This window comes from Musa acuminata, chromosome BXJ3-1, assembly GCF_036884655.1.
Source record: "Musa acuminata AAA Group cultivar baxijiao chromosome BXJ3-1, Cavendish_Baxijiao_AAA, whole genome shotgun sequence".
Lineage (NCBI taxonomy): Eukaryota > Viridiplantae > Streptophyta > Magnoliopsida > Zingiberales > Musaceae > Musa > Musa acuminata.
Window position 1 is genome coordinate 13585504 of NC_088349.1, and position 26440 is coordinate 13611943.

Below are 26440 nucleotides of genomic sequence, written 5' to 3' on the forward strand. Positions count from 1 at the left end.
ATACTAAATTATTAATTTTTAAATATATTTTATGGCTATTGAAGATTATTTTATAATTTTTTAGAGGTTCTTACGAATATATATGGTTACTGATTTGTTTTTAACCTATATTTTTTTTTAAAGCAACATGCTATTTTATAATACATCTAAGGTTTGTGCAAGTGGATGAGATTTTTTTTTATATATTTTTTATAATACATCTTAGGAAGAAGACGTGGTCTTAAAAATATTTAGTATTATAAAGATATAAAATTTAAATTTAAAAAATCTTATATAAATTATGAATGATGAAATGATTATTTATTTTTTATATAAATCTAAGGTGTGACGGTGGCAAAGATTCTGTTGGATAAGGGTGGCGATGCAAGAGGGGGAACACTATCGAAAGGAGGCCATCTCTACTTCATGAAGAGGAGAATTAGTGGGATGACGATGAAAGAGAGAGAGAAAGAGAGAGCACTCTTAAACGAAAAGAGATGTTAGGATGGAGCAAGAGAGAGAAAGGAAGGAGGGATTGACAATATGAACATGGCGTGTGTGATCGACGATGCCGTACACCGAACTATGCTCATCTTAGTGAGCGGTGATAAATGTCTCGTTCCCTATGTAAGTAACGAATCTTAACATTGATGGAAGAGAAGATGGAATTGAGTTCCTTCTTTCTAACTGAAATTAAATATTAAATATATTTTTTTCTAAAATTTTGAAATCTAACATGTATACATTTTTTGGGCCCATTAACTTTTTATTATTTTTTAAATTGTTTATATATCCAGCCCAATTACCTTCGATGAATTGGACTAAAGAATTAGATTTTGCGGATAATGTATCAAAAATATAAACGGGAGCTCAACTTTATGGATGTAAAGTCTCAATTCAAAGCTCACATCAGAACATTCTCAAATGTCTATTTCGAGTTTGGGGGACCACATCTCAATTCAAACATCACATCATCAGTGGATACCCGCCTCGTATTGTAGGAAGCTACTGGGACCCACGTGGACTCCACCTGCGGGGCCATGGCTGAAACCGACATCGGGGCAGCGAAACAGCGAGTAAGACAAACGGGTAAGTGAATGGCTGCTCGTCCAGAAAGCGAACAGAACTCCGAGGCGGTCGAGTAAGGGATTCCCCACCTTCGACCGGCGCTACTTTTCCGTCGGAACACGTTGCAATACACCTTTGGCTGAACCGTACGGAACGACGCTCGCCCCCACCTCGTACGAAGCGGGGCCCACCCCGTTGGATGAACGCGTCAATCTCAAAAGGCCACGCGTCGTCAATCAGTTTCCCTTCCCTTCTTTCTCGCTCTCCCCTTTTTATCTTTAATCGCCTCTCGTGGGCTTTCTCCACTTTAGAAAGCCGTCGCGTTGCGCCTGAGGCGCGGATCCGGCGGGGCGTCCGCCACGCCGTCCATCGAATTCCTGCCAATCGCCGCTGAGGAGCGGTGGGCCCCACGGAAGGGGAAGAAGGCGATTGGTGGGGCCGTGCTCCCGGAGTGGGTGGGTCGGCATCCGGAGGAGCGACCATCGCGCCGTCCATCGACTTCCCACCAATCGCCGCTGGAAAGTGGTGGGCGCCCATGGAAGACGGTTAAAGGCGATTCGTGGAGCTGGAGCTCCGAGTAGGTCCATCGGATCCGTGCCCACTCGCCGAGTGTTGCTGATCTTAGACGATCGCTTCCCCCTCTCTTCGAAGTCCTCTTTTCTTTTCCGGGAAACCCCAGCAAGGGACACTTATGGTAACAAAGCAACAGGCCCTCATAAAAGAAAACCCTTTATCTTTGTCTCACCTCCTTTGTTTGCTCTTGCTTGCCTCTTCCCATCTTCGTCGGTCGGTGAGATCCGAGATCTCCTCCCTTTTCCTTATCTTCCCTGCTTGCGTTCTACTTTGATCTCGTTCTGAATCTTTTCTTTTGGATCGATCCGAGAAAAGAAGCGGGAGGAAGGGAGGGGGGAAAGAAGAGGATGGTGAGGGGAAAGACGCAGATACGGCGGATAGAGAACGCGGCCAGCCGGCAGGTGACCTTCTCCAAGCGACGGAGCGGGCTGCTCAAAAAGGCCTACGAGCTATCTGTCCTCTGCGACGCCGAGGTCGCCCTCATCGTCTTCTCTTCCCGGGGGAAGCTCTACGAGTTCGCCAGCTCCAGGTTAACATTCCAAACCCACCCTTTCTCTCCCTTTGCTCTCTTACTGCTGCTGCTGCTGCTGCTGCTGTCGTTGTTTGTGTGTTGCTTCTTGATCTTCTTGTTGCGAGCTCGTGCTTAGGGTTTGGTGAAATGAAGGATGGCCACATCGCACGTGCCCCGTACTCATGCTTTTTTCCGGATTAATATTTTAGCCATCTACTCAAATTTGCAGTGGTTTTCACCATATCTTTCTATCAATTTGACGTCATGTAGTTTTTTCCTCTTTGAATTACTCCAAACCAAAGGAACTTGGAATTAAGGATACACTGTCTAAACATTATCCCATCGCGATCTAATTAGGTTATCATCATCCTTCTCCCTGTCGACGTCTTCCATACGGCCTATTAACTGTTCTAAGGAGTGAAACCTAGTAGTCTTGGGTCCCGGGTCATTGAATTCCGTCTTTATCTTTTCCCGTTGTGTACTTGTTACTAAGGGAAACAGTATGCCTTTTCCTCATGTCTGTGATCCGGTATACGTGATTTGTGATGCATATGTGATCTGATTTGACGTACAACTACCGCGTGTATATGACTGTGCGAACTCCACAATGATCTCCTATGTATTTTTATTTTCCATACATGTATTAACTCCTATAGAATTAATACGTGATTAGTCCATACATGTATTAACCCCCTTTTACTTTCCATACATGGTACACTAAGTTATTAACTAAGAGTTCAACAAAAATTTTCTTTTTTTTGGTCATATTGCATGCATTAATTGATCAACAAACTTCTAGCTCTATGTTATCAGGGGTAGAGAAACAGAAGTGTATTAATTTTGTTTTATTTTGGAACACACTCCATATATTTGAAGTATCTGCATAGACAGACAGTGTATTTATCTTCACCATGAAAAAGACTTTTTTTTTTCATTCAGAACAACATGAATCTTTTGCAGATTGTTTCTATGTTTCATTTCTTTGCCATACCATGGTAGTAAGTTGGCTTATCTCAGTTATTAGTTGCCACCTTAAGTATTTGATGTGATAACAGTATCTTAATGAAATCATGCAGTCCTTTCCCATATTACTTGTCATAGAACATAACTGGGTTAGCACAAAAGCAAATTCTGCATTCGTTTCAAAAATCAAGTGCGTTTCAATAATTCCCTTGCATTTCAGCATTTCACATGTGATCCATTCTCTCGTTTTTTAAGTACACCGTTTTGTAAATGTTACTATGACCTAGGCTTTCAGAATTGAAATGACTATCATTTTCATATGGTAGAACTTGGAGCCATATGCACTATTCTTGTGATCTTTTGGTGGCCAGAATTTAAACTTTTCATCCTCCTCTTTTTTTCCCCCCCTTTTGCAAGATTACCCACAAATGCCTGAAGTTCTTATAAGAATTTATTTATCTTTCATCCTTAAAATCTAACATCTATCCAATATCATATAGCCAGCGTTTTAAACAAGCTAAAGCTCGGCTCAAATAAACTCATATTCACAGATGAGCTCGGCATAAGACAAGCGAAGCTAGGATGGACTAGTCCCAAGCTGTAATATGCTCCTCTGGATTGAATTTTACTGAATCAACTTCTTGTTTGACTGCATCACGTTAGAAAAAGGTGGATGAGGGAAGACATCGAGTTGCATGTTCGTTGTTGACACGTGGATATATTCCCTACATCGACACTCATATTGGTTTCATGGACTATTGTACCATTTGAAATAGCATGATAGTAATTGTATATATCGGTTCGGGCATTGGCCGATATATAAACTAACTCTATTTCAATAATTTAATTTAAAAAATAAAAATATAAAAATAGAGAGGCCCAGTTTAACTCGGTGTTTAAGGAAAAAATAAATAAATAAATTAGGGCTCGCGAATGTGAGCCCTCCTTTCTCATGTTATTATTATCGTTGCTGCTTAATATAGGATAAATAAATAAATAAATAAACTTGTTATTATCATTTTAACTCAGTGTTTAAGGAAAAATAAATAAATAAATTAGGCCCACTATTTCTTGCTTACCTAAGCAAAAAAGAGTGGGGTATTTATAGACCCTAAATGACTTCAAAAATAAAACCAAAAAAGTACTTATCCTAGGTTTTTGAGGTATTGGCGGTACCATCGTCATTACTGGATGGTACCATTACATGTAGCCCTGCCAACAGATGGTACCACCACCCAGTCTATGTGGTACTATCGCTTGGTAGACTGATATTAGGCGGTACCATCGCCCGGGTTTCCCAGAGACGTACATTATCTCACAGGTGGTTCCACCGCTGACCTAGCGGTACCACAACCTGGGCTAGCTATGGATCACTGAATGAGCCTTCCACTTAGCCCAAAATAGCTCTAACTTAGGTCCAATGGGCCCCTAATTGAGTTAATCTGGTTACACCCGAAACTAACTCAATTAGACCTAAATTACTTTGATCTAAACACAATCGATTATAAACACGAATCGTCCAACATGTCATTGGTTCATTCGGCACTTCGTCCGATCCTTTGGCGTATTGCTCGATCGGCATGTTGACCTCTCGCAACATTCGATTTCCTTGGCGCAATATTCGATCCTTCGGTCCGATGCCCGAACTCATGACACAAAGTCCTTCTAACACGTCAACCAGTCCTCCGACCTGACGTTCAATCTTTTAATATGATTCACCCCGGCCCAACGTCTTATTCTTTCTACTTTAATCAATTTGTCTTTCTATGATCAAAGTTAGTCCAGTGTCACTGTAAGGCATATTAGATCATAACTTCATCAATTGATTTCATCATCAAAATTCAAGATTTGACAATCTTCCCTTTTTGATGATGATAACTAATTGATAATGAAGTTTAAACTAAACTTCCCCATTCAATATGCCACATTGAAATAAAGTAAACTCGAATTAAACAAAAATTTTTTAAATTCAAGTCAAAACAATATTATTACATGCATCATAATATCAAATCATGAGTTAAAATATCATTACATGAATAATTTGAAATCATGATAATCTTAAAATATTAAAGTATATTATACCATGCAAGATTCAAAATTTAAATTATCATCATAACTTTTCCTCCTTTGTCATCAACAAAAAGGAGAAAAGTGCAACCAACAATTATTTTTAAAACATACAAGATAGTAATTTAGTAAGTTTTACATCACTTTAAAGCACGCAAACTAGTAAATTTTTAATTATTTTAGAATATGTAAACTAGTAAGTTTTTGAGATGTGCAAACTAGTACTTTTGGTTCTCTTGAGTTGTGCAAGCTGGCAATTTTTGCTTTTCTTTTGAGATATACAAGCTAGCAATTCTTTGCTTCTTTTGAGATGTACAAGTTTTAGCAATTCTTGCTTTTCTTGAAATGTGCAAGCTAGTAATTTTTGCTTCTCTTTTGAGATGTGCAAGCTAGTAATTCTTTGCTTCTCTTGAGATGTGCAAGTGTTAGCAATTCTTACTTCTCTTGAATGTGTAAGCTAGCAATTCTTGTTTCTCTTTTGAGATATGCAAACTAACAATTCTTTGTTTCTGTTGAGATGTGCAAGTTTAACAATTTTTTACTTCTTCTTGAAGTGTGTAAGTTAACAATTCTTTCCCCCCCTTTGTTATTATCAAAAAGAAGGAAATAATACAATATTGTAATTCTTTTCCCTTTACATCAATTTTTAAATCATGACAAAAAAATTATCAAGAATAAATCAATTTGGTGATGATGTATATATAATTCATGAATATAAGGGAGTCATTTGGGATAAATAAATTATGACATGAAAGATATTAATATCAAATCGTGAGTACCAAAATACATGATTTATTTTTACAAATCTTCTCTTAAATAACAAATTTTTTTTAGGGAATCAAATAACAAAATATCTTCAAAAGAAATTTGAAGTCATGAATCAAGATAAAAATCATAATTCATTTGAATAATTCTTTTTAATAAAACGAAAGAATCATAGTGAATGATCTTGATTTATATAAAAATCTCAAGTTATAATTATCAAGATCATGGTTTGTTTGCATAATTCTCCACTTTAATAAATAATAAAAAGAAGAAATTATAGAAGATAAAAAAGATTTTGATTCCCATAGAAGATACCTAAGTCAAGAAATCAAGAGAAAGTTCATAATTCGGTTGGAAAAATCTTATTCAAATTCAAATCATCAAAATTACTTTTATAGTTCAAGAGATTCAAAAATATGATAAATAGATTCATTAATCTCTTATTAAAAAATTCGATAAGCTTAAGAGATACAGAAATTTTTAAGAAAAATATATTTTTCTTTTTTGGTAGTTTCAATTCATACGATTGATTTTTTACAAGCATGTCCTTGTCTTTTATACTAAATCCACACATCACCGTTTAAAATCGAAAAACAAGTTTCATCATAAAAATCGTCAAGATAAACATTTAAGCATTTATAGAATTATTCTTATTTGGTATACAAGCATTACATTCAAATTTAATTTTATATCACTTAGTACACGCTTAATGAGTTATGTCTACTAACAAAACATCTTCAATCAAAGGTTTGATTTGTTATAAATAATTTTAATGCTAATGATCATTCCTTTGTTGTTTCAGCTAGTGAGCTTCGAAAAGTGTAGTGGATCTCCAGTCATAAGCTTTGAGCATCCACTATCAAAATTTTATTTTTGCTCCTAACTTTCGATTGTAGATATTTCTATAAGAAAGGTGGGTTTTGCTATAGGTACCCATTTGACTTTGAGGTCCTGTCTTGTTTATTGACATTAAGTCCTTTATGATTTTTTTAGGAACCCAGACAAATTTATGCGAACTATAATTTTTGAATGAACATGTATAAGCAAAATGACTACGTCTACCACAAAAATTATACTTAGCCTTGGGGGGACATGTAATGTTGGTCCTTTAACAGAAGTAGTTGGCTTTTGTTGAGTGTTTATCACAAAGTCGATTTTTTTCTTTCTACGTATATGACATTTATTAGCAATAATTATATTTAATGATTTGCTACCAATTTTAATTTTTTTAAAAGTTTGTTGTAATAACAAATTTTCCTTTTTGCATGAATCTAATTCTTCACATTGAGTACAAGGAGTTAATAAGCATTTATCATACTCATTTTTTAAAATTTTAAATTCATTAGAAAGAGGTGCATGATTCTTTTTTAATAATTTATATTTTTATCAACTAATTTAAAATCATCATATAAATTATGAAAAGTATTTAGTAATTCATTGAAAGGTAAATGAGTTTTGATTGAGTCACTTACCTCGTCATTAAGAGCCATCAATGCGTAGTTCGCTACCTCGCCTTTCTTGGTTTGCTCCTCATCTATGGATGTATTTGATTCGTCTCAAGTCCGCTTGAGTACTTTCTTCTTCTTTGGTAACTTATCTTTGGAGTGCCCTGGCTTCTTGCATTCATAGCAATTTGGTATGTCTTTTTTGAGTTCATTTTTAGATTCTTGTTTTAATTTAGTCTCGTTCTTTTTCATGAACTTTTTGAATTTTTTTATGAGTTCTATGTCATCTTCACTTGAGCTCTTGCTCGAGTGATCTTCTTTGACCCTAAGTGCAATAACCTTCCTGTTCTTTGGAAGGTTATCCTCATATTCGTCATGTGCCAAATAAGTCATTTCATATGTCATTAATGACCCGATGAATTCTTCTAGTGAAAAATTATTTAAGTCCTTTGCCTTTTGTATTGCAGTTACTTTCAGATCCTAACTTTTTGGAAGAGATCTTAGAATCTTATTTACAAGTTCAAGAGAAAAATATTTGCCAAGAGCTTTCAAACTATTAACGACATCCATAAAACGGGTGTATATGTCTCCAATGGTTTTGCTTGGCTTCATTTGAAATAATTCAAAACTTTACATCAAAAGATTAATTTTAAACTCTTTAACTCTACTTATGCCTTTATCTGTGATTTCGAGTGTGTGTTAAATATCATGTGGAGTTTTACATATAGAAACACGATTAAACTAATTTTTTTCTTAAGTGTAAAACAAACTATTCATAGTTTTAGCATTTAATTAAAATAAATTTTTTTCAAAATCACTCCATTCACTCATAGGTTTTCCAATAAAAAGCAAGAAAACTCTCATACGTATTTTCCAATACGTGTAGTCCGTCCCATTGAACATAGGAGGATGAGTGATAGAGTATCCCTCTAGATTGTCAATAAAAGCCATTCTCTTGGGTGTTAAATCAATCGAGAAAAACTTAGCTATGATATCAACTGTTAGGACCGTTTCGATACTAGGAGGGTGAATTAGAGCTTTCAATAAAAACATCAGTTTTGAAAAATTTTCGTTCGATGAAAAATCGTATTGGAAATGTGCTTAACTTAGAGTAAATAAACTAAGCAATTAACTCAGAGTAAATGAGCTAAGCAATTAACTCAGAGAGTAATAGCAATAACAAGCAGAATGTAAATGCAAATCGAGTTTATAGTGGTTCAGTTGTCACGATCTATATCCACTCCCGATTTCTTCCGTCGAGGCTATCGGCGTTCATTAACGATATTCTTTTAATGGATGAAGACCAACTACCCTATTTACAACTCTTTTTTCTTTTCATTGGTTTAGGAGATAACCTTTATAAGTCTGACATCTCTCTTAGAATGATTATAAAACTTTAAGAGGATGAGGACACTTAGCACTTTTCAATCTTTTTAAACTTATAATCATAGCCTCCTTCTACTCTATTTCTTGCTTACCCAAGCAGAAAAGAGTAAGGTATTTATAGACCCCAAATGACTTAAAAATTAAGCCAAAAAATATCTCATCCTGGGTTTCCGGAGTACTGACGGTACCACTGCCTGCAGCCCTACCAGCTGGTAGTACCATCGCCTAGTATAGACGATATTATCGCCTAGCAGGCTGACACTGGGCGGTACCATCGCCTGACACCGACGGTACCATCGCCCGGGTTTCCCGGAGACGTACACTGTCTCACAAGCAGTTCCACCGCCTGACCTATCGATACCACCACCTGGGCCAAGGGTCATTGAATGGGCCTTCCACTTGGCTCAAAACAATCCCAACTCAAGCCCAATGGGCCCCTAATTGAGTTAGCCTGGTTACACCTGAAACTAACTTAATCAGGCCTAAACTACTTCGATCTAGACACAACTGATTACAAACATGAATCCTATGTTGTTCGACATATTATTGGTTCATCCGGCGCATCGTCCGATCCTTCGGCGTATTGCCCGATCGGCATGTTGACCACCTGCATCATCTGATTTCCTTGGCACAATGTTCGATCCTTCGACCCGATGCTCGAACTCATGATACAAAGTCCTTCCAGTACGTCGACCAATCTTCTGGCACGACGTCCAATCTTCTGACATGATTCACTCCGGCTCAATGTTTGATTCTTCCTATTTCAATCAATTTGTTTTTTCATGATCGAAGTTAGTCATACATCACTCAAACATATAATAACTTCATCAATTAATTTTATTATCAAAATTTAAAATTCAATAATAACAACAGACCCAAATGGACATAAGAAAGGAGAAGAGCGACAAAAAGAAGAAGAAGAATAATAAGAAGCTTCGCTCAATCTCTTCTTGTTTTTACTCTTTTATCTTTATAGAGCTTAAGAAACTCAACCTTATTGTTCATACAATAGAGTACCTTCTAAATTGAGCATCAAAAAATTTGGTTCCTTGGGAACTCTCTCCTGTTTTGTAGGTTTCTTGGGGGAAGGACACTTGTCCTTCAGTGGGACTCTTGGATCTTGTTGCACCCAATTATATTGGGATAACTTAGGAGTTCTGTAATTGATAACTCACTAGTCCTATAATTGATAAGAATTTGATTTTGTCTATAAACATAGATAAGGAGTTGTCGGACCACATTGTTTTGCGTTGACTTTTTATATGCTCTTTGGTTGTTAATCTTTAGTTTCTCTTTTAGTTTCAAGTTCTTCTCGCTCAGTTTGAAGTTATTCTCGCTCTCTCCAACAAGTGGTATGAGAGCCTAACATGTTCAATCCGAAAAGATAAAAGGGTTAATTTTGATCCCATATTAAAATAACTAGATTAGATTATTTTAATTTGACTAGTCTTAGTTCTCTTTTATTTAAATGCTAACTTACCTAATTTACTAGAATATTTAGGTTATTAGAAAAAAAGAGAGAGGTCGTTTAATCAATCTTTTAATTTCATTATTTGAAACACAAATATTGCAAACTTTTAATTGGACAACAATTTTCTCCGTCTGACTCATTGGTTAAAAATCATAATCTATACAAATCTTTACCTGTATGTACGTTGCTCAACATTTTATTGCATGAAAATCAATATATGTCTATATTAATGGTGTGTACAGAATCTTGAACCTATAATCTACACAAGTTTGTACATTGTTGAAACTAGTAAGTTTTTATTTGTTTTGACCAACACTAAAGCAACCGCGTTACTTGTTCCACTAGTTGAAGCTGAATGTACTAACTTCTTGTTGTTGTTTTAGAAATGGTAATCTTGATCTTTTTTCGGAACTATATCTTTTGAGAATGACAATAAGTGCCTTTTCCAGATGTACATTCTCCCCATTAGTTTCATGAACTGACCTCTATTACCTTTATTCCTCGAAATATCAGTGTACAAATGACTATTGAACGGTATATGATGCACACAAAGGATGCTGGTATCAGTAAAAAAGCAACAGAACAGAGTACGCAGGTACTTCTTGATTCTTTGTTTAAGAGGTATTCTTCTGAAACTCTGGAGCCAGTGATGTCAGGTATGATATAATGTTCTACAAAAAATCATATAATTAATGCAAAAATGAAGGACACAAAAGGCTGCAACACTTTTAATGGCATATGTATAAAGCTTTCAATGTTGTATCCATCATGTGCTTATTAACTTCAGAGTTCACCAAGATAAGAACAACGCTGTGAAATATGGCTGGCTGTTTGTAGATCTAGTTTCACAGTAAGAATACTCTGCTAGTTAGTCAGATCACATTGGACACAGCCAGAATGAAATTTGATATCTTTATTTGCCAAAGATTCATTTAAATATCAATTTGTATATTGTTTCAATATTCTGAAATCATGATACCCAATCTGCTGCAGTTGAAGTTTGAAGCCACAAGCATGACAGAGAGGATCAAATTCCTTGAAGATCAGAAGCGGTGCTGTGAATTGGCTCTTCTCTTTTTTCCACAAATAAAATCCTCTTTTGGTGAATGCAAAAAAGTACAAACAACTCACCTGTAGAGTTTAAACGCAGGAAGTTATTGGGCGAAGACTTGGTATCATGTTCGGTGGAGGAACTGAATGAGCTAGAGCTTCAGCTAGAGACAAGCTTAAACAGCATCAAGCAAACAAGGGTAAATATGAGTAGCAGCCATTTCATTTGTTTTGGTTAAGACTTCACCAGTAATGTCATGTTCTTTTGTAGCGACGACTTTTACTCGAGAAAATTGCACGGCTAAATGAGGAGGTAATTTACATTTTTTACTTGCTGTACCATTTACAAATATATCAACTTAATATTTCATTCAAATCCAGGAGACAGAGCTTCTAAAGGAGAACGCATTGTTGCGGCAACAGGTATGCCAGACAGAAAAAGTACAAAAACCTAAATACTACTCCAATATATATAACTTGAAATTGCATATTTAGGTGAAGTACAAGTCGGAAGCTAAGCCAAAGCAAACTGCAATCCAAGAAGCTGATTTGGATGATCATGCGAGCCAAGAGAAGAATATGGAGGTGGATACAGAGCTGCTGATTGGAATGCCAGGAAGTGGTTAGGCCAAGCAAACAATATTGTTTAGTAAGACAAAAACAGGTATGTTCATGTCATATATGCAATCTATGTACCTTAAGAGCAATAAATTGATGCAAGATCTGTATTTAGTGTATTATTGGCAAAGTGTAGAGTAAGTCATTGTAACAATATCCGTTACTACTGCCTTTTTCTTGATATATCTGACACAACTTTTTAATAGAGAAACCAAAGTTATTTGCGAAATCAATGAATTGATGTGTTCTTTCTAAATCGGATCTTATGCAGTGGCCGTCCCTCGTGATGTGAGGCCGTAAGCTGGACCCGCATCTGTCTCCGGTTTCTCATGTCGTATTCCTTCAGTAGCCTGACATCGTGCACGCCTGTGCTCTCTTTCGTTCATCAAGAGAGTGTGGGATCCATTTGGCCTGCCTTCGAGAACGGTAGATTTGACCTTGCCAAGGTACATTGGAGCCACCACACGTCTCAATCACCAGCGTTTCCCTTCGGTAAAAATGAAGGACACAACAATAATTCCCAGGAAACCACGAATCCCTCAGCCTATCAGGTGTACCTCACCTGCTCCTGGCCTTCCGTCCCCATCATCTGGTCATGTCGACGATGATGACGCGCGCCACAGTCACACCCGTCGGTTCTCTGTCGGGGAGGGACATGTAGGTGAGTAAGAGGCGAGGCCCGCTCCATGCCGAAACTCAACTCACGAGTAGTGGCGCACACACGTCCTGCTCCCTGGACGTAACCCAAGTCGTGACTTGAGTTGCACCGATGGCCACTGTCGTTGTGACACGGTAGCTACCAACGGATCGGCGAGAGGCCTGAGAGCCTCGTCCGAGTCTCGACACGTATCAGCCATCGGAGAGAAAACACGACACACAGTTCCAGGAAAAGGTGGAGCATCCGGCTCCCCTACGCCCCCGTAGGGCAAGGACGGCACTAGGCGGAGTCAGATGAGGTTGGTGGGGATTTCAGAGTCGAAGGGGAAGGTGGCGATGGTGAAACAAGTGACACGAAGCGTCCCTCTCTTCTCCTTAAATATTGGGAGCAGCACTCCGAGATGAAACCTCGTAAGACTGAGTGGTCGCGAGCATCTCGTCAGCATCATCATCAGATGGGGAGAGGAAGAGTGGAGCTGAAGAGGATCGAGAACAAGATCAACCGGCAGGTAACCTTCTCGAAGCGCCGCAGCGGCCTCCTCAAGAAGGCCTACGAGCTCTCCGTCCTCTGCGACGCCGAGGTCGCCCTCATTATCTTCTCCAGCCGCGGCAAGCTCTTCGAGTTCGGCAGCGGCGAGTAATTCCTTTTCCCGCTTCATGCATCGCATCTTGTAGCTGCCGCTCCATTTATATGGGTGGATAGCTTACTTCACTATGGGCTGTCAGTTAGGTTTCCATATCCATGAATGAGAGGGAGGAGGAAGGATACTGTCTCTTTAATTTATTGCTTGGTGAACAGCAAAAGTTGAGACATCCGAGTATCGAAAACTGCATTCAACTCCCTTCCGGGGTGTTAGATACTTTTGCCCACTTCAAGGAAACCAGCCGACCAAGCCAATCTACATACCCATTGTTTTCTCTTTCTTCTGTAGTGCCTTTCCTATTCCTTCTCTGGATGTCCCTCAAACAAGGCTTAGGTATGGTGTATAGTTCATACATAGACGGAACGGGTTGGGGAAGAGAAGGAATGGGTGTTATCATGTAAGTCCTTTTTGTCTGTATCCAATTCCTTATTTTCTTTCCTTGCTCTGCCCATCACTTAGGTTGCGGATATAGTTTGGAGTTATTACGTAGGTTGTTCTCTTCTTGGCGACTTGGGGTTCCTTTGTTTAGCTGCATTATTATCTGCTCAAGAATCAGAGAAAACAAGTTAAATTAGATCGGAACTATTTCGAGGTTGGATAGATGCCGAAAATGCTGCTCTATTCCTATGGGAATCCATAGGAATTTCTTTGGTTGATCTATGTGAAAGGGAAGAGAGGTTCTAGATATAGGCTACAGATTTGCTTCATTACCCAAACAGTTCGTCAGGAAAAGACACACCCTCATGCATGTATGATCTGTATGATCTGCAATGGTATGATCATGGACGAAGAAAGGAAGCTGAAAAGGATTTGTAAGATCTGTAGTGGGATTCTTTGTAGATCATGAACCAGTGAAAAATATAGCGCTTACCAGCTAGCTATTTTCTTATTGGTAGGGACGCCCTTTTCAGTAAGCTGAAGCCAACACTTCAAAGCTGAAACAACAATTTCTGTAACCAATACAATCTGGTTGTGGCTATAAACATAGAATACGTAACATTTAGAGAAAGGTGGGAAGTATATTGATTTCACTACTTCTGAATCAAATAAATGAAATATGGCTTGAAGATAAGCTGGAGGGTGTTCTTACAGATCGAGGGTTAGGATGACTTGTTGCCGCCAATGTCCTTCGAAGTTAAAAACATACTGATGGTGTGGTTTCTTGCTGTGCTGTCAGGCAGTCAAGCACTGAAATAAGGCTCATTTTCCTTCAATCTGTGGCAGCAACAAAAAATCTGCTTGTATTAGGGCCTTGTTTTGATGCAACAAAGTGTTGATCATATTTGTGACCCAAAATTCTTTGGTAGATTATCAACAAACATTTAGCTCCATGTCATGTCAAATGTAGTTTAGTTTGATGTCATAGTCTAAGAACAATGATAAGTGATGGTTCTTTTCTTTATGTTGAAAGAAAATGCTGGTTCATATGTAATTCTTTCAAATCAGTTTTATCAGGATATTTTTAATATAAATCATATTTGATTTTGTTAGTTTTTGACTCACTGTACTGATGTTAATTCTAAATCTTTAAAGTCATGTTTTTTGGGATACTTGGACTTCATAATGGCCGAAAGAACATTAAAAAAAAATTGAGTTATGTTGGAATTAGTCACTTGAATTTGTTGTGGAAGATCAAGAATCGAGTAGTAAGCTTCAATCTACTTATCTATGGATAGATAAAATTTAGTTGCTCAAGACAGTTGTTTCAAGTAAAAGCTTTGATGATGTCCTTTCCTAGTTGTTCTTTGAATCCCTAAATTTTGTTGTCTCAAAGTATTACTGAATTATAATGAAAAGAAAATGCTAATGAATATTAAAGAAATTGGAGCTGAGAGAGCTGTCAAATTGAAATTTGGTTTTTAATATTTTAATATTGTTGATAAGCTGTAAATGAAGCTGCATTTGGCATTCAAAATAAATTTTAGAAAATAAGTAGGAACTATGTTTCAAGGCATAAAAATTCCAGGAAGAAATAACCTCAATTGGCACCTGCAAACTCTCAGAAAATACAAAATTGATGCATAGCATGTTAAAAGTGCTTCTTCCATCTCGTCATGTGAAATGAATCAATACATCAGTACAACACAATCTGATGAGCATGCCATCATAAATGAGCATAAGTCTTATCAGATAATGATAAGCTTAACAGTGATGGTTTACTGAAATCTCTAGATGAGTTTAGAACACAATTTGAATAATATATATATTCTCTCAATATCTATGTCCAAGTCTGAAGACCAGAGTTTTGTATGTGTTAGAGTCTCCTAAGATTCTTAAATGAACATTATTGAGTGTATTATACTGACTGGTAAGCCAGATGGAGGACATTAATACAATGTTCTTAATGAAGTCAACCATTTGGTGCTTAGGAAGCATCCTATATGTCCAATTTGAGTATTAGCTGACATGAAGTGATTACTTGATGTAGTTGAGAGCAATCAAACGTGGATAATAACAATTAAACCTAATGTAGCACAATATTCTAGGAGACCAGAAACATGTAGGTGATGCAGAAAACAAGATGAAGAGGATTAAACATGTAACTCAATATTGTTTGGCAAAATGTATGATCATATACACTTTTGCTCTTTATTGAAATGGCTAGTGATTTCCAGAATTAGCACTTTGAATGAAGCACAGATCACAGCAACATGGAGAAGAAGAAGAAGAAGAAAAGGACCATAATCTTGGTGAATAAGTTTTTTTTTTGTCTAAAACTTGAGAATTTATCTGATCAGGTAAAGTTGTCTTGTGACTTCTGAGAGTTTAATTCTAGTCTTGATTAATGTTATCCAAAATGGCTGTGGGTTTATGCTGTAAGAATGTGTAGAAGTAAGTTTGGGCAGCATGATCTTCTCATGATGTCTGTTATCATAGTGAATATAATAAACTCTGTTAAAACTCTAAGAAATCAAACCTGCCTATTTCAAGAGAAATTCAAATCCTTTCCAACAAAATAATAGACTAGAAAATGAAAAAAAACATGGACTCAGTTTCTTGGTGCCTTATGGTGATTAAATGTCTTAAATCACAGGAAGAAGATGAGTAGCCTCCCATAATATGCCAAGAAAACTTGCTCCCATTAGAGTTAACATAAAAACAACTCTCAATTACATCAATAAATTATCCTAATTTAATTTAATTTTTCAAAACAAATAAAATGTGAACAAATATAAATAAATTCATATAGAATTAAAAATTATGCAAGAAGCAAATTGTGTATCCTAACATTATCATGCATACATTGACAAGAGATCAAAAGTATTCCTCCTATTATGATATATGAATTGACAGCTAAAGAATGGAAATTAATGGAAGATGTTATAGAAAATGACAATTTTGTTTTCTGTTCTTTGAGCAATGTTCAAATCATTTAGTCAGGATCTTGTGACCTACACATATATAAAAATCCAGATATAAAGTTTATATGATAACTGTATCGAAATCGATATGTCTGAGACAAAAAGAAAGAACAAGCAAACAGAAGTTTATATATTGTTTGTTATCTTACATGAAATGCAGCAGTTGAGATATAGTTTCTTGAACTTACTGCATATATTCAAAACCAACATGACAATTCCCAATAATTATTTTCTAGAATTGCCACATTTTTTATGTAAAGCCATCAGACTGCATTTTTCTTTGTGTGCTTGATTATGCTTATGCAATTAGATATAATGAAATTGTTAGTTTGATGACTTGTTATATTCTATGTTTGAGCCTTTTTGACGTTTGACGAATTTGTTCACCTTGAAATCCATAACACTTTGCTCCCATCCTGTTCTCAAATCTTTGATGAAGCATGATGTCCAATAGTCCTCAGTGTGATTATTCAGGTTCTTAATCTTTCAGATTAGTCTTCCCTATGTCTTCTATCACATAACTTGATCAATGACTAGAATTCCAATGTCTCATAAAAAGAAGAAAATATGTTTCAGCTGAAGAAAGAGTAGAACAAGAAAAGGACTTTTCCTTGACATATAAAGATCAATCAAACACATCATCACAGTCACTACAAAAATATCCCTGGATTTCTAGATCGAATAAAAAACATTATTTTTCTACATAAGGAACCTTTAAAATATGATCTGCTGATATTGGTACCAAAAAAATTTTAGTCAAAGCATGTCAAAACATTGTAATCTACACCAATCTATCTTTAGATCCATCAGTCTGTAACAATTCGAGCTAAGCAGATTCTTACCTTGATGCTGAGCTTGCAGCAGAGTGGTAGGAAACAGCTTGTTGTTTCCCAAAGCTTGGTTTTCTACTAGAGATGTTTTAGACTGCCTGCACTGCCAAAATGCATTGGCCTATCAGTGAGTGAGTGATACAAAGTACATGTACAGTAATTCTGCTGCAAACCCTAATGTTACAAGACCTACTTACATCATGTTGTATCATTTCCTACCTCGAGCACCCCATCAACTTATCTTTGTGAAAGCTGGAGAACAAGTCCTGTTCACAGTGTCAGATCTCCATTCTTTTTGTGCTCCGTTATATCATGTCACTGAAACGACCATTACTAGGGGCAGTGCTATCACTATAAAGTCTCTTCCAGGAAATATGGGTACTTTGTTCATCCTTCCTTTTTCTGTCTCTCTTTTCATAGCAACAAGACAAGCTTCCCACCACCACCAATATCACTCTAGTATCTCTTTCTTCAAAGCAGGAAATGATATTGCTTTTCCAAATCAAATTTAATGCTCTCAATGCACTTTTTTTCATATCATTATTATTACTCAAGTCACAGTTGCTGCATGGAATTGCATGGGTAGACAGGTACAACATATCAGCAGAAGGCTTTTCTCCCAGTTTCCTGGATCCGTAGAATCGGAATTCATCACTATGCTACACAGTTGAGATGAGAAAAAAGAGCTTGTAGACAAACAGTCTCCCTGCAGGCGCTTCTCTCTAAGAATTTGATGCCATGTGACTGTATTGGTTGATCTGAAACCTACAGAAACAACAAGCAAATGAAGATGGCATCACCATCCATCTCTTTTTGAGGACTATGGACTGGATTAAACAGTGTTCCTTTTTGCTATCATGTTTAGGCTCATCCTATCACAACTCTGAAATATTTTGGTATATAATGCATAACCTGATATGTCATTTTTTACTAGGGTATGTAAAACACTTGAGCGGTATCAAAGCTATCGTTATGCATCTCAAGAAACTAATGTGGATTATCATGAAACTGAGGTAAGTATTTGCCTTCTTCAGAAGCAGCCTTGATCATTTTTCTTTCCATGTCATATACATGCTTGTATAGCTATCATTACCAATGATCTGCAGCTAAGCTCTGGGTATATGATGGGATACTAAAATTTCAGTGCCAATTCATATGTTCACTAAATAAATATACATAATGCTAACTTATCTTTAGTGTATGATGCCAGACTAATTCCTCTTCAGAGCTAGTAAACCAAAGTCTGTAAAATGTAGTTAAACATGAGAGTAAGTTCTTTGAGCATCAGTAATCTATCATTAGCTTTGTTCTTCAATGAAACTGAAGTGCATTTAATTGTATTATATGGTACATAGATTCATGTCAAAATAATCAACTTGATCTGTTAATTAATAAACATTCAAGATATAATGGAAGCCTTTGAACTATAAATGTTAATTTGGATTAGGAAGATCTGCAAGGGCCTTAGAGGGCACCAATTATTACATATATCAACTGTTACATTGACATGGACCAACGAGTGTGTATGTAAATATGTGTTATCTTATTCTCAAAAATGAAATATGGAGTGTGCATGCATATAGGATCTATCAAAAGCATGAAGTTAATCTTGAACAGATTATTGACCTCGAAGAAGGATTCTACGGTAAAATGAGCAGAAGAGATTGGTATTGCAAGATCCCCATCTTCTCTAGATAAAATTTTATGCTGAGTCGTATTCTTTGATATGTTTCCTAAATTCATCTTGCCTCACACCAAGGAAAATAAGTTCTGACAGAATATTTTTGGTGGATTTTCCCTGTATTTTCCTCTTTTGACAGCTTTACTCATCACGACTGCAGATTCCTAATGATAGCAATTCTTTTGTTGTTTCTTGTGTTAAGACACAAAGCTGGTATCAGGAATTTTTCAAGTTGAAAGTAAAATATGAGTCTCTGCAACGATCACACAGGTCAGTTTCTTTTATTGGATCATCAACGCTTGTTTGACTTCTATGTAGCATGTTCTATAGATCTGTTGATGTTTCACTGGAGAATCAACTGCTTATGGCTGAAACTACTATCAAAAACAAAATGTAAACGTGAATTATATTCAGGCATCTGCTTGGTGAGGATCTTGGAACACTAGGTGTGAAAGAACTGCAGCAACTTGAAAAACAACTTGATTTGGCATTGTCTCAATCCAGACAAACAAAGGTATTGACTTGTCATTGTCTTCTTGCACAGCATTTAACTTATTCTTTTCCATCTAATTCACTAATGTAAAGAACCTTAAATACATGATACAATGTATTTTACCTCTTAATTTTTTGATTCCATTCATTCTAGTTCTTGATTCTTTGTATGTTCAGAAGATTGAACGTAGTGTACCTGATTGCTTGGAATTTGCAGACATTTTTTACCCACTTTTATCTATGCATGAGATAATAGGTAATGATGAAATTGCAGATGAAGACATAAATTTGTAGGTAGTATAAACTTTGGCTTCTTCGCCTTCTCTTGCCTGATTGCTTGAGATTTACAGACACATGCTACCCACTTTTATCAATACATGAGATAATAGGTAATGATGAAATTGCAGATGAAGGCATAAATTTGTAGGTAGTATAAACTTTGGCTTCTTTGCCTTCTTCTCTTACCTGATTGCTTGGGATTTGCAGAGATATATTGCCCACTTTTATCAATACATGAGACAATAGGTAATGATGAAATTGCAGATGAAGGCATAAATTTGTAGGCAGTATAAACTTTGGCTTCTTTGCCTTAGAGAAGACTGATTGATAGAAGACAGAGAATTATAAATACCTGATGGTAGCAATGTTCCTTAAATTCTATGAGAATTAAGTTACATACTGTAAAACATCATGAGTGGATGATTAGATAAAATTAAGATATAAGATATGAATTTGAGAAAATCAGTTTAGGATATATGATATTACTAGAAAAGATATAAATGAAAAACAGTTACTTTCATGGATAATTAAGTAAAGCTCAAATTAGAAGATAAATCACATCTGGAAGAGATGAATAAATACTTCAACCAAATAAAAAAAAATTGATTAAACTAGTAATCTAAGTAGAGATAGAAGAACATGTACGATAGTCTTACTATAAAAAAGAAAAGGAGATTTGATTGGTTTTAGTTTGAGAAGTGATGTTGCTAGGTTAATAGTGGCAAAAACTGGTACATATGACCACAAATACTTGAGACACTACTAATATACTAGAGTTATATATGGTCATTGATTTGGTTGACTCATTATGCCAAACTTGTTACAATTTCTAATTTTTTACCATATAAATATGTGATTTCCATCTCATATTTCACTTCTCTTATGATAATCTCCACTTGATAAAATTTTGTTGGATGCAAAATTTAGTTCTCATAAACTTCTTCTTCATGCAGTTAAAACTATTGATGGAGCAGATAGAAGATCTCCAGAAAAATGTAAGCTATTTCATCCTCCCTACTGGCTGTTTCTCAGGAAGTACATATGATTAATGTTTGAGGGAGTGCAATTTCAGATGTTTTGTCGCTGACCATACTGTGTGATCTTTATTGTCTCTATTATTTTCAGCTTAGAATCCTTCTTGCCTTCATCAATGTATACCATTCTTCTAAACTATACCTACTTGCTTTCACTGTCTTGATTTAAATGAAAGCACCATTTTGTAGATTAACATGACATTGTGTGTGTGTGCGCATATACTTCATACTGCACATGAACCAAAACCTTTCCTCAACTTAATTAGCTTCAAGCTCACATGTTTACTGCAGTTAGAATCACATAGCTATGCACAAAAAAGGTCTTATCAATGTGCTGTGTGAGGATTTTTCACCTTGTCCGTTGCATTTGCAGGAGCGTCAACTGGAAGAGGTTAACAGGAAGCTAAAGGATAAGGTTCTCTTTGATCCAAGATGAGTACCTCCACATAATTCTCTTCATGCACCTCGATGACCTACTAGCTATCGGCATTTGCTTTCAGCTTCAGGTGGAAGGCAGCTCTTCCAGGGCCATTCAAAGGTGCTGGGAATCCAAATCCATGGCTGAAGGCAATCCCCTCCCCTTGCATCCTTGTCCTGCGAACGCCGTCTACCCTGAACCAACTCTGCAGATTGGGTATGAGCTTTGTCTCTCCAGGAGCTTAGAACAACATGGAATCATCTGTTGATTCTGTGCTTCTACTCCTTCGTAGGTATTATCAACATTTTGGCCGCCCTGAAGCTGCCACCACAACGGGCGCCGCTGGGGAGAACAACGTCATGGTGGGCTGGCTTCGTTGAAGTCACGCAGCAGATCCGATATCATGGACAATTCATATCGCTCCGCAGCAGAAGTCAAGCTCATCACTCAAAACCTGAGTCTATCCTTGCTCTCTGCTCAACCTGGTTCTATCTTGTGTCTGTATCATCAGTATTTCCATTTCCTCGGCTTCCTCTTGTTTCAAACCTTATGAAATCTTAGAATAAGCATGGAAGGACATTCGACAGCCTCTGATCCACATATTAGTAATGTGGTAGGTAATATTAGGCTCTTTTTTTTCAATATTATCGTGCCGAAGAATGAAATACTACTCTCGAGACATACTGATTGTTTCTTTAACTATTAACTTCATTTTTCGAATTTTCTTACTGATCTAAACATCGAAGACATATTTGCAACATAATGGAGCAATCTCCAGCTGCTTTTGTAAATATTATTCTAATAAATATTATTATTATATAGTTCTATTTCATACAGATTTATTTGGGTATCGAGAAAATACTCGGTGGTATGTGTGGCTCTAATTTAGCCACGTGTCGTAGGAAGAGGTGGAATGCTTTGGGCGTTATTGAAGACATTGTGCGGGTCAATTTGGGTCTTCGCCTTCACCAACCGGTCGTAATTCCCCAAGAAGTACCGCTCCCCCCACACCCGAGCGTCACCCACCGCATTCCGGGGCCCACCTCCGCTCCAGTCCACCGTCCCCAAATCCAGGTCGACGTAGTTCACGTACGCCGCCCGGGGTTTCTTCGACACGTATCGCCCCATGTACTCGTAGAACCCTCGCAGCCACGCCACGTACCCCTCCCCCGTCTCCTCCGCGCTCCAATCTACCATGTACTGGATCCCGTACAGGTTCCCCCCTCGGTGAGGGAACGCTATCCGATCGCTTCTCACCCTCCCCATCTCCCCGCCGTAGGGATCCAATATAACGTACGCTTCTTCCTTCTTTGATAGCCAATCAAGGGCTGCGATCAGCCCATTTTTGCCGATCGGGGCCCGCACGTAGTCCGACTTGGCTTTGAAGAATGCCCTCCCCCGCGATCTGCGGCTCGTCAGGTCCGACACCGAGTCCAATCCGGCGAATCGGACCGCCGACTCGATCCAGCTCACCTCGTCGCAGTCCGACTCCGCCAGTCCCAGCTCCGGGAATCGCTGACTCAGTATGGAGATCGCCGCTCCTCTCGGGACGAGGAAGAAGCCTGTGAACGAGGCGGAGACGTTGCCGCCCCCTGACCCGGCGATGTACACGGACAGGTACAGCTCGTCGGGCAGACTCGGCGCCACGTACTGCCACTTGTGAACCAACTCGGCTACCGAACGCGTCGGGCCGGACCGGGTGGGGGTGCACGCGGTGACGCGCTCCGGGACAGGGACGAGTCGCAGCTTCCACGCGTAGACGGCGCCCCAGCTGCCACCGCCGCCGCCACGGATCGCCCAGAAGACGTCCTCTCCCATCGACTCCCGGTTCAGGACCCGGCCGGAGGAGTCGATCAAGACCGCGTCGAGGACGTTGTCGGCGGCGAGTCCATACTTCCGGGAGAGAAGCCCGAACCCGCCGCCGGAGATCTGTCCGCCGCTTCCGACAGTGGTGCACGACCCGGCGGAGAAGGCTAGCGACCGGTTCGATGCGGCCACGGCGTAGTATATCTCCCCCACCGTAGCGCCGGACTCAGCCCAGGCGGTGAGGGAGTCAGGGTCGACTCGGACCTTGTTCAGGTTCACGAGGTCCACGACCGCGAAAGGAACGTACGGGTCGCCGGTGTAGGACAAGCCTTCATAGCTGTGGCCGCCGCTTCTCACCCTGATGGCCAAGGAGGCCTTGCGCAGGCAAAGAACAGCGTTCCGGAGATCCTCTTTCGTGCATGGGAGGATTATAGCGCTGGGTTTGGGGGTGTCAGGGCCAGCGAAGCGAAGGTTTCGGATGGAAGAGTTGAGGAGGAGGGAGTAAGCAGCGGAGGGTGGAGACGAGGAGACGGTGAAGTTTCGGACACCAGAAGACCGGAGGCACGAGGTGAGAATTGAAGTGCTCGTACTGATTCCACCAGCAGTAGTAGTATTGACCTCCGAGTGGATGATGGTGAAGAAACAGGAGAAGAGGGAAACACCGAGGAAGAGGACACGGTGGTTTCTGTCCATGGTGGTGGTAAGGATGAGAGATAAAGAGGAAAGAAGCGAGTTTATAGAGAGAAGTGACCTGCGCCGTCGCATTGGACGGATACAGCACACTATCAAATGATTTGAGTAATCCAAGAAGACTTTTCATGTCTTCCTGAAAGCCTTGGGTCAACGAGAAGAAGCGTGACAACTGCGGCCGAACTCGGTGTGTTCCTCGGTGCGTATAGCTGAAGGATGGATTATCTTTGAGTCATCTCGAAGTCGGCTGGGTTGACATGGGAACAAGAACAAGAAGAGGGATGAAGCCGGCCTGTAGCAGTGACAGGTCAAACCAAGTTTTGACGGAAATGAAGGCGTGCAGAGAGGATAAATGCATTGGTCCAATGGCATGATGTTGTTGAGATTTCATATGGGATAGAAAGAGACAGGCTTCCGGTACTTTTACTTTTCTCCTAGAGAGGTCCACGGATCCAATTTTTCTACGTTGATGATTATGATAATGTTTATTGGTCAAAGTAAAGTTCAAATCAAATTAGGAGATCAAACGCCTGACTGTAATGAACTATGAGCTTTTTCTTCGCCCTCGAGTGAAAGAAATCCTAGCCGAACTTGTTTACTACTTCCAAATGCCACAACCTTCGAAAAATTGATCTGAGTCGGATCGATTTCACCACGTACTAAAATTGATCATATCAAAAAATAAAATTGAATTTTATGTTTCAACCAGAAAACATTGTCTTAACAAAAAACACTCATATTCTTTACTATATAAGAATTAAGAATTTTCTTCGATTAACCCAAAGCCAAACTAGAATCCTTGTATATTCTTGTCACGTTAATTCGAAAAAAATATTCTCACACTTCAGATGTATTATACAACCCTAAATGCACTCAGAAGTGTTTTACTTTTATCCTTTCTCTCTGAGACAAACAACCAAACCTTGATAAAAAAATAATTTGTTCTCAGGATTCAAAGTCAATTTTGGTTTGGGTGCAAGTTTGTCACAAGCTTAGGGTTAAGAGATAAATATGTTTGATAAAGGATTATATGTCATACCTGAGTGATAGGGGATATGTTAATCATCTGATGTCATTGTCATGTCCAATCAACAAGGATAAGATGAAATTTTCTTTTTATCATTTATGATATAAGACTCCTCGTTATTAATGATAAGAAATGCAATCAGAAGCTTCTTTCTCACTATTTACGAAGAGAAATATAATTCTAAGTTTCTTTTGTGATCTTTACTATTAGATATAAAAGCTCATCTTTAACACAAAAAATGAGAGAGGACTTCTCTTGACTACTTGTGTCCATACTCATATATCTCGAATTACTAACTTAAGTATCAGAGGGATTGGATTGGAAAACCTTTCTTAACCTTGATTGTCGTATAGGTGACACCTCAAAAGCACGACGTTTTCACCTCAAAGACACTTTGGACAATCCTTTGTATATGAGTCCAAACCACGTCAGGCTAACCAGGATATCAACGATATTTTTTCCTAATATTTTGGCGCTAGAAAGAGGGTCTGATATCATATGAGTGTCCACTCGCTAATCCTCTCAATGAATACTCCATTGAGAGGCAACTATCATCCTCCGCATATATGGATGCATCAACTTTGACACAGACAACAGCGAGGTACTGACGTCTGTTCAATGACTTAGGCCCCTCACCCCGAGGGACAAACTTGAACCACCTGCTCATCCCTACTAAGGTGTTCCTAAACCTCACCCATTAGGTGTAGATACTCATGGGCATGTTGTAAGCTATCACCTTGCTCTTATCTCAACTAGCCCAACAAAAGGTACCACCATCTCAACCATGATTGACACCTTAACCACCACTGGCACCAATACCCGTTGGAATCCCCCAACGGATCACCCAAGGTCCACGAAATTGTCAGTCGAAGGAGCATTCCACTCCCCAACGCTATTGAGTTCAATGCACCGTCGCACCACCACTCTACTCTGCCCAAATTTGAGATCTCATCAGTGAATTCAATGAATGATTCCTTGAGGGTCCAATTGAGGCAAATAGACCAATGCCTATATGAGATGTAGGGAGAGTTCCAGCAATTCAGGGGGGAGAATCTGATCGATCCCACCTCAGGTCGGTCCCCATTCACCCAGAACATATTACTGCCTCTCATCGCTGGAAGCCTTTAACGACAGTACCGACCTGGTTGAACACATTGTTGCCTTTCGCACCCAGATGTCTCTTTACGGCATCTCGAATGCTCTAATGTGATATGCATCCCCAACAACGCTGAGAGGCCTGATGCAAGAGTGGTACATTCATCTGAAGCCACTCTCGGTCATCTCCTTCACTCAGCATGCAAAGGAGTTTAAACCATACATCCTTGGGAATGTACACCCAAGACCATTGGTGACAATGTTGCTCAGACTCGAGCAAGGGGGGAAGTGACACTCTATGACTTCATCGCTCAATTCACCAACAAAATATGAAGTGTGCATGAAACCCATCCATCACTCATGATTCAAGCCTTCATGATGGGGCTCAGGCCCTCTCGCCTTTTTTAATCATTGGTGGAGAGGTCATCAACGATCATTCTCGAGGTCCTCCAGATGACCAATCAATACCTAGTCATCGAGGCGATGGTCTTAAGTAAGCGTGAGCGAGGAGATGCATAAGAAGTCATGG

General features: G+C 38.6%; 3 protein-coding genes across 5 annotated transcripts; 2 read left to right on the forward strand and 1 right to left on the reverse strand.

Annotated features, from left to right (window-relative positions):
• The first annotated feature begins 1530 nt into the window (after positions 1-1530).
• Positions 1531-12315, forward strand: LOC135629586 (MADS-box transcription factor 50-like). Of its 3 annotated transcripts, XM_065137159.1 has the most exons (9): positions 1531-1837; positions 1936-2149; positions 10742-10823; positions 11222-11280; positions 11379-11478; positions 11550-11591; positions 11660-11701; positions 11774-11942; positions 12168-12315. In XM_065137159.1, exons 2-8 carry the CDS (start codon positions 1968-1970, stop codon positions 11903-11905), a joined length of 639 nt encoding a protein of 212 aa, XP_064993231.1. In that variant the 5' UTR covers positions 1531-1837; positions 1936-1967; the 3' UTR covers positions 11906-11942; positions 12168-12315. The 3 variants fall into 3 exon arrangements, with proteins under 3 accessions (XP_064993231.1, XP_064993232.1, XP_064993233.1); XM_065137160.1 differs by lacking the exon at positions 12168-12315 and having other exon boundaries at positions 1532-1833; positions 11774-12018; XM_065137161.1 differs by lacking the exon at positions 12168-12315 and having other exon boundaries at positions 1542-1837; positions 11774-12018.
• A 355-nt stretch (positions 12316-12670) lies between these two features.
• Positions 12671-21935, forward strand: LOC103996236 (agamous-like MADS-box protein MADS3). Its single transcript, XM_009417115.3, has 8 exons — positions 12671-13190; positions 18324-18402; positions 19273-19340; positions 19485-19584; positions 20795-20836; positions 21249-21290; positions 21376-21509; positions 21586-21935. The coding sequence occupies exons 1-8, from the start codon at positions 12955-12957 to the stop codon at positions 21671-21673; spliced, it is 789 nt and encodes a 262-aa protein (XP_009415390.2). The 5' UTR covers positions 12671-12954; the 3' UTR covers positions 21674-21935.
• A 121-nt stretch (positions 21936-22056) lies between these two features.
• LOC103996229 (berberine bridge enzyme-like D-2) lies at positions 22057-23867 on the reverse strand. The gene has a single exon (XM_009417101.3). It carries the CDS (start codon positions 23862-23864, stop codon positions 22179-22181), a length of 1686 nt encoding a protein of 561 aa, XP_009415376.2. The 5' UTR covers positions 23865-23867; the 3' UTR covers positions 22057-22178.
• Positions 23868-26440: the final 2573 nt, after the last annotated feature.

Coding starts and splice junctions, on each gene's coding strand:
- LOC135629586 (XM_065137159.1), top strand. CDS start 1,968: ATGGTGAGGGGAAAGACGCAGATACGGCGGATAGAGAACGCGGCCAGC. Junction 10,824..11,221: donor CAACAGAACAGAGTACGCAG/GTACTTCTTGAT, acceptor AATCTGCTGCAG/TTGAAGTTTGAAGCCACAAG. Junction 11,702..11,773: donor ACGCATTGTTGCGGCAACAG/GTATGCCAGACA, acceptor TTGCATATTTAG/GTGAAGTACAAGTCGGAAGC.
- LOC103996236 (XM_009417115.3), top strand. CDS start 12,955: ATGAAACCTCGTAAGACTGAGTGGTCGCGAGCATCTCGTCAGCATCAT. Junction 13,191..18,323: donor TTCGAGTTCGGCAGCGGCGA/GTAATTCCTTTT, acceptor ATTTTTTACTAG/GGTATGTAAAACACTTGAGC. Junction 18,403..19,272: donor TGGATTATCATGAAACTGAG/GTAAGTATTTGC, acceptor TCTTGTGTTAAG/ACACAAAGCTGGTATCAGGA.
- LOC103996229 (XM_009417101.3), bottom strand. CDS start 23,864: ATGCGACGGCGCAGGTCACTTCTCTCTATAAACTCGCTTCTTTCCTCT.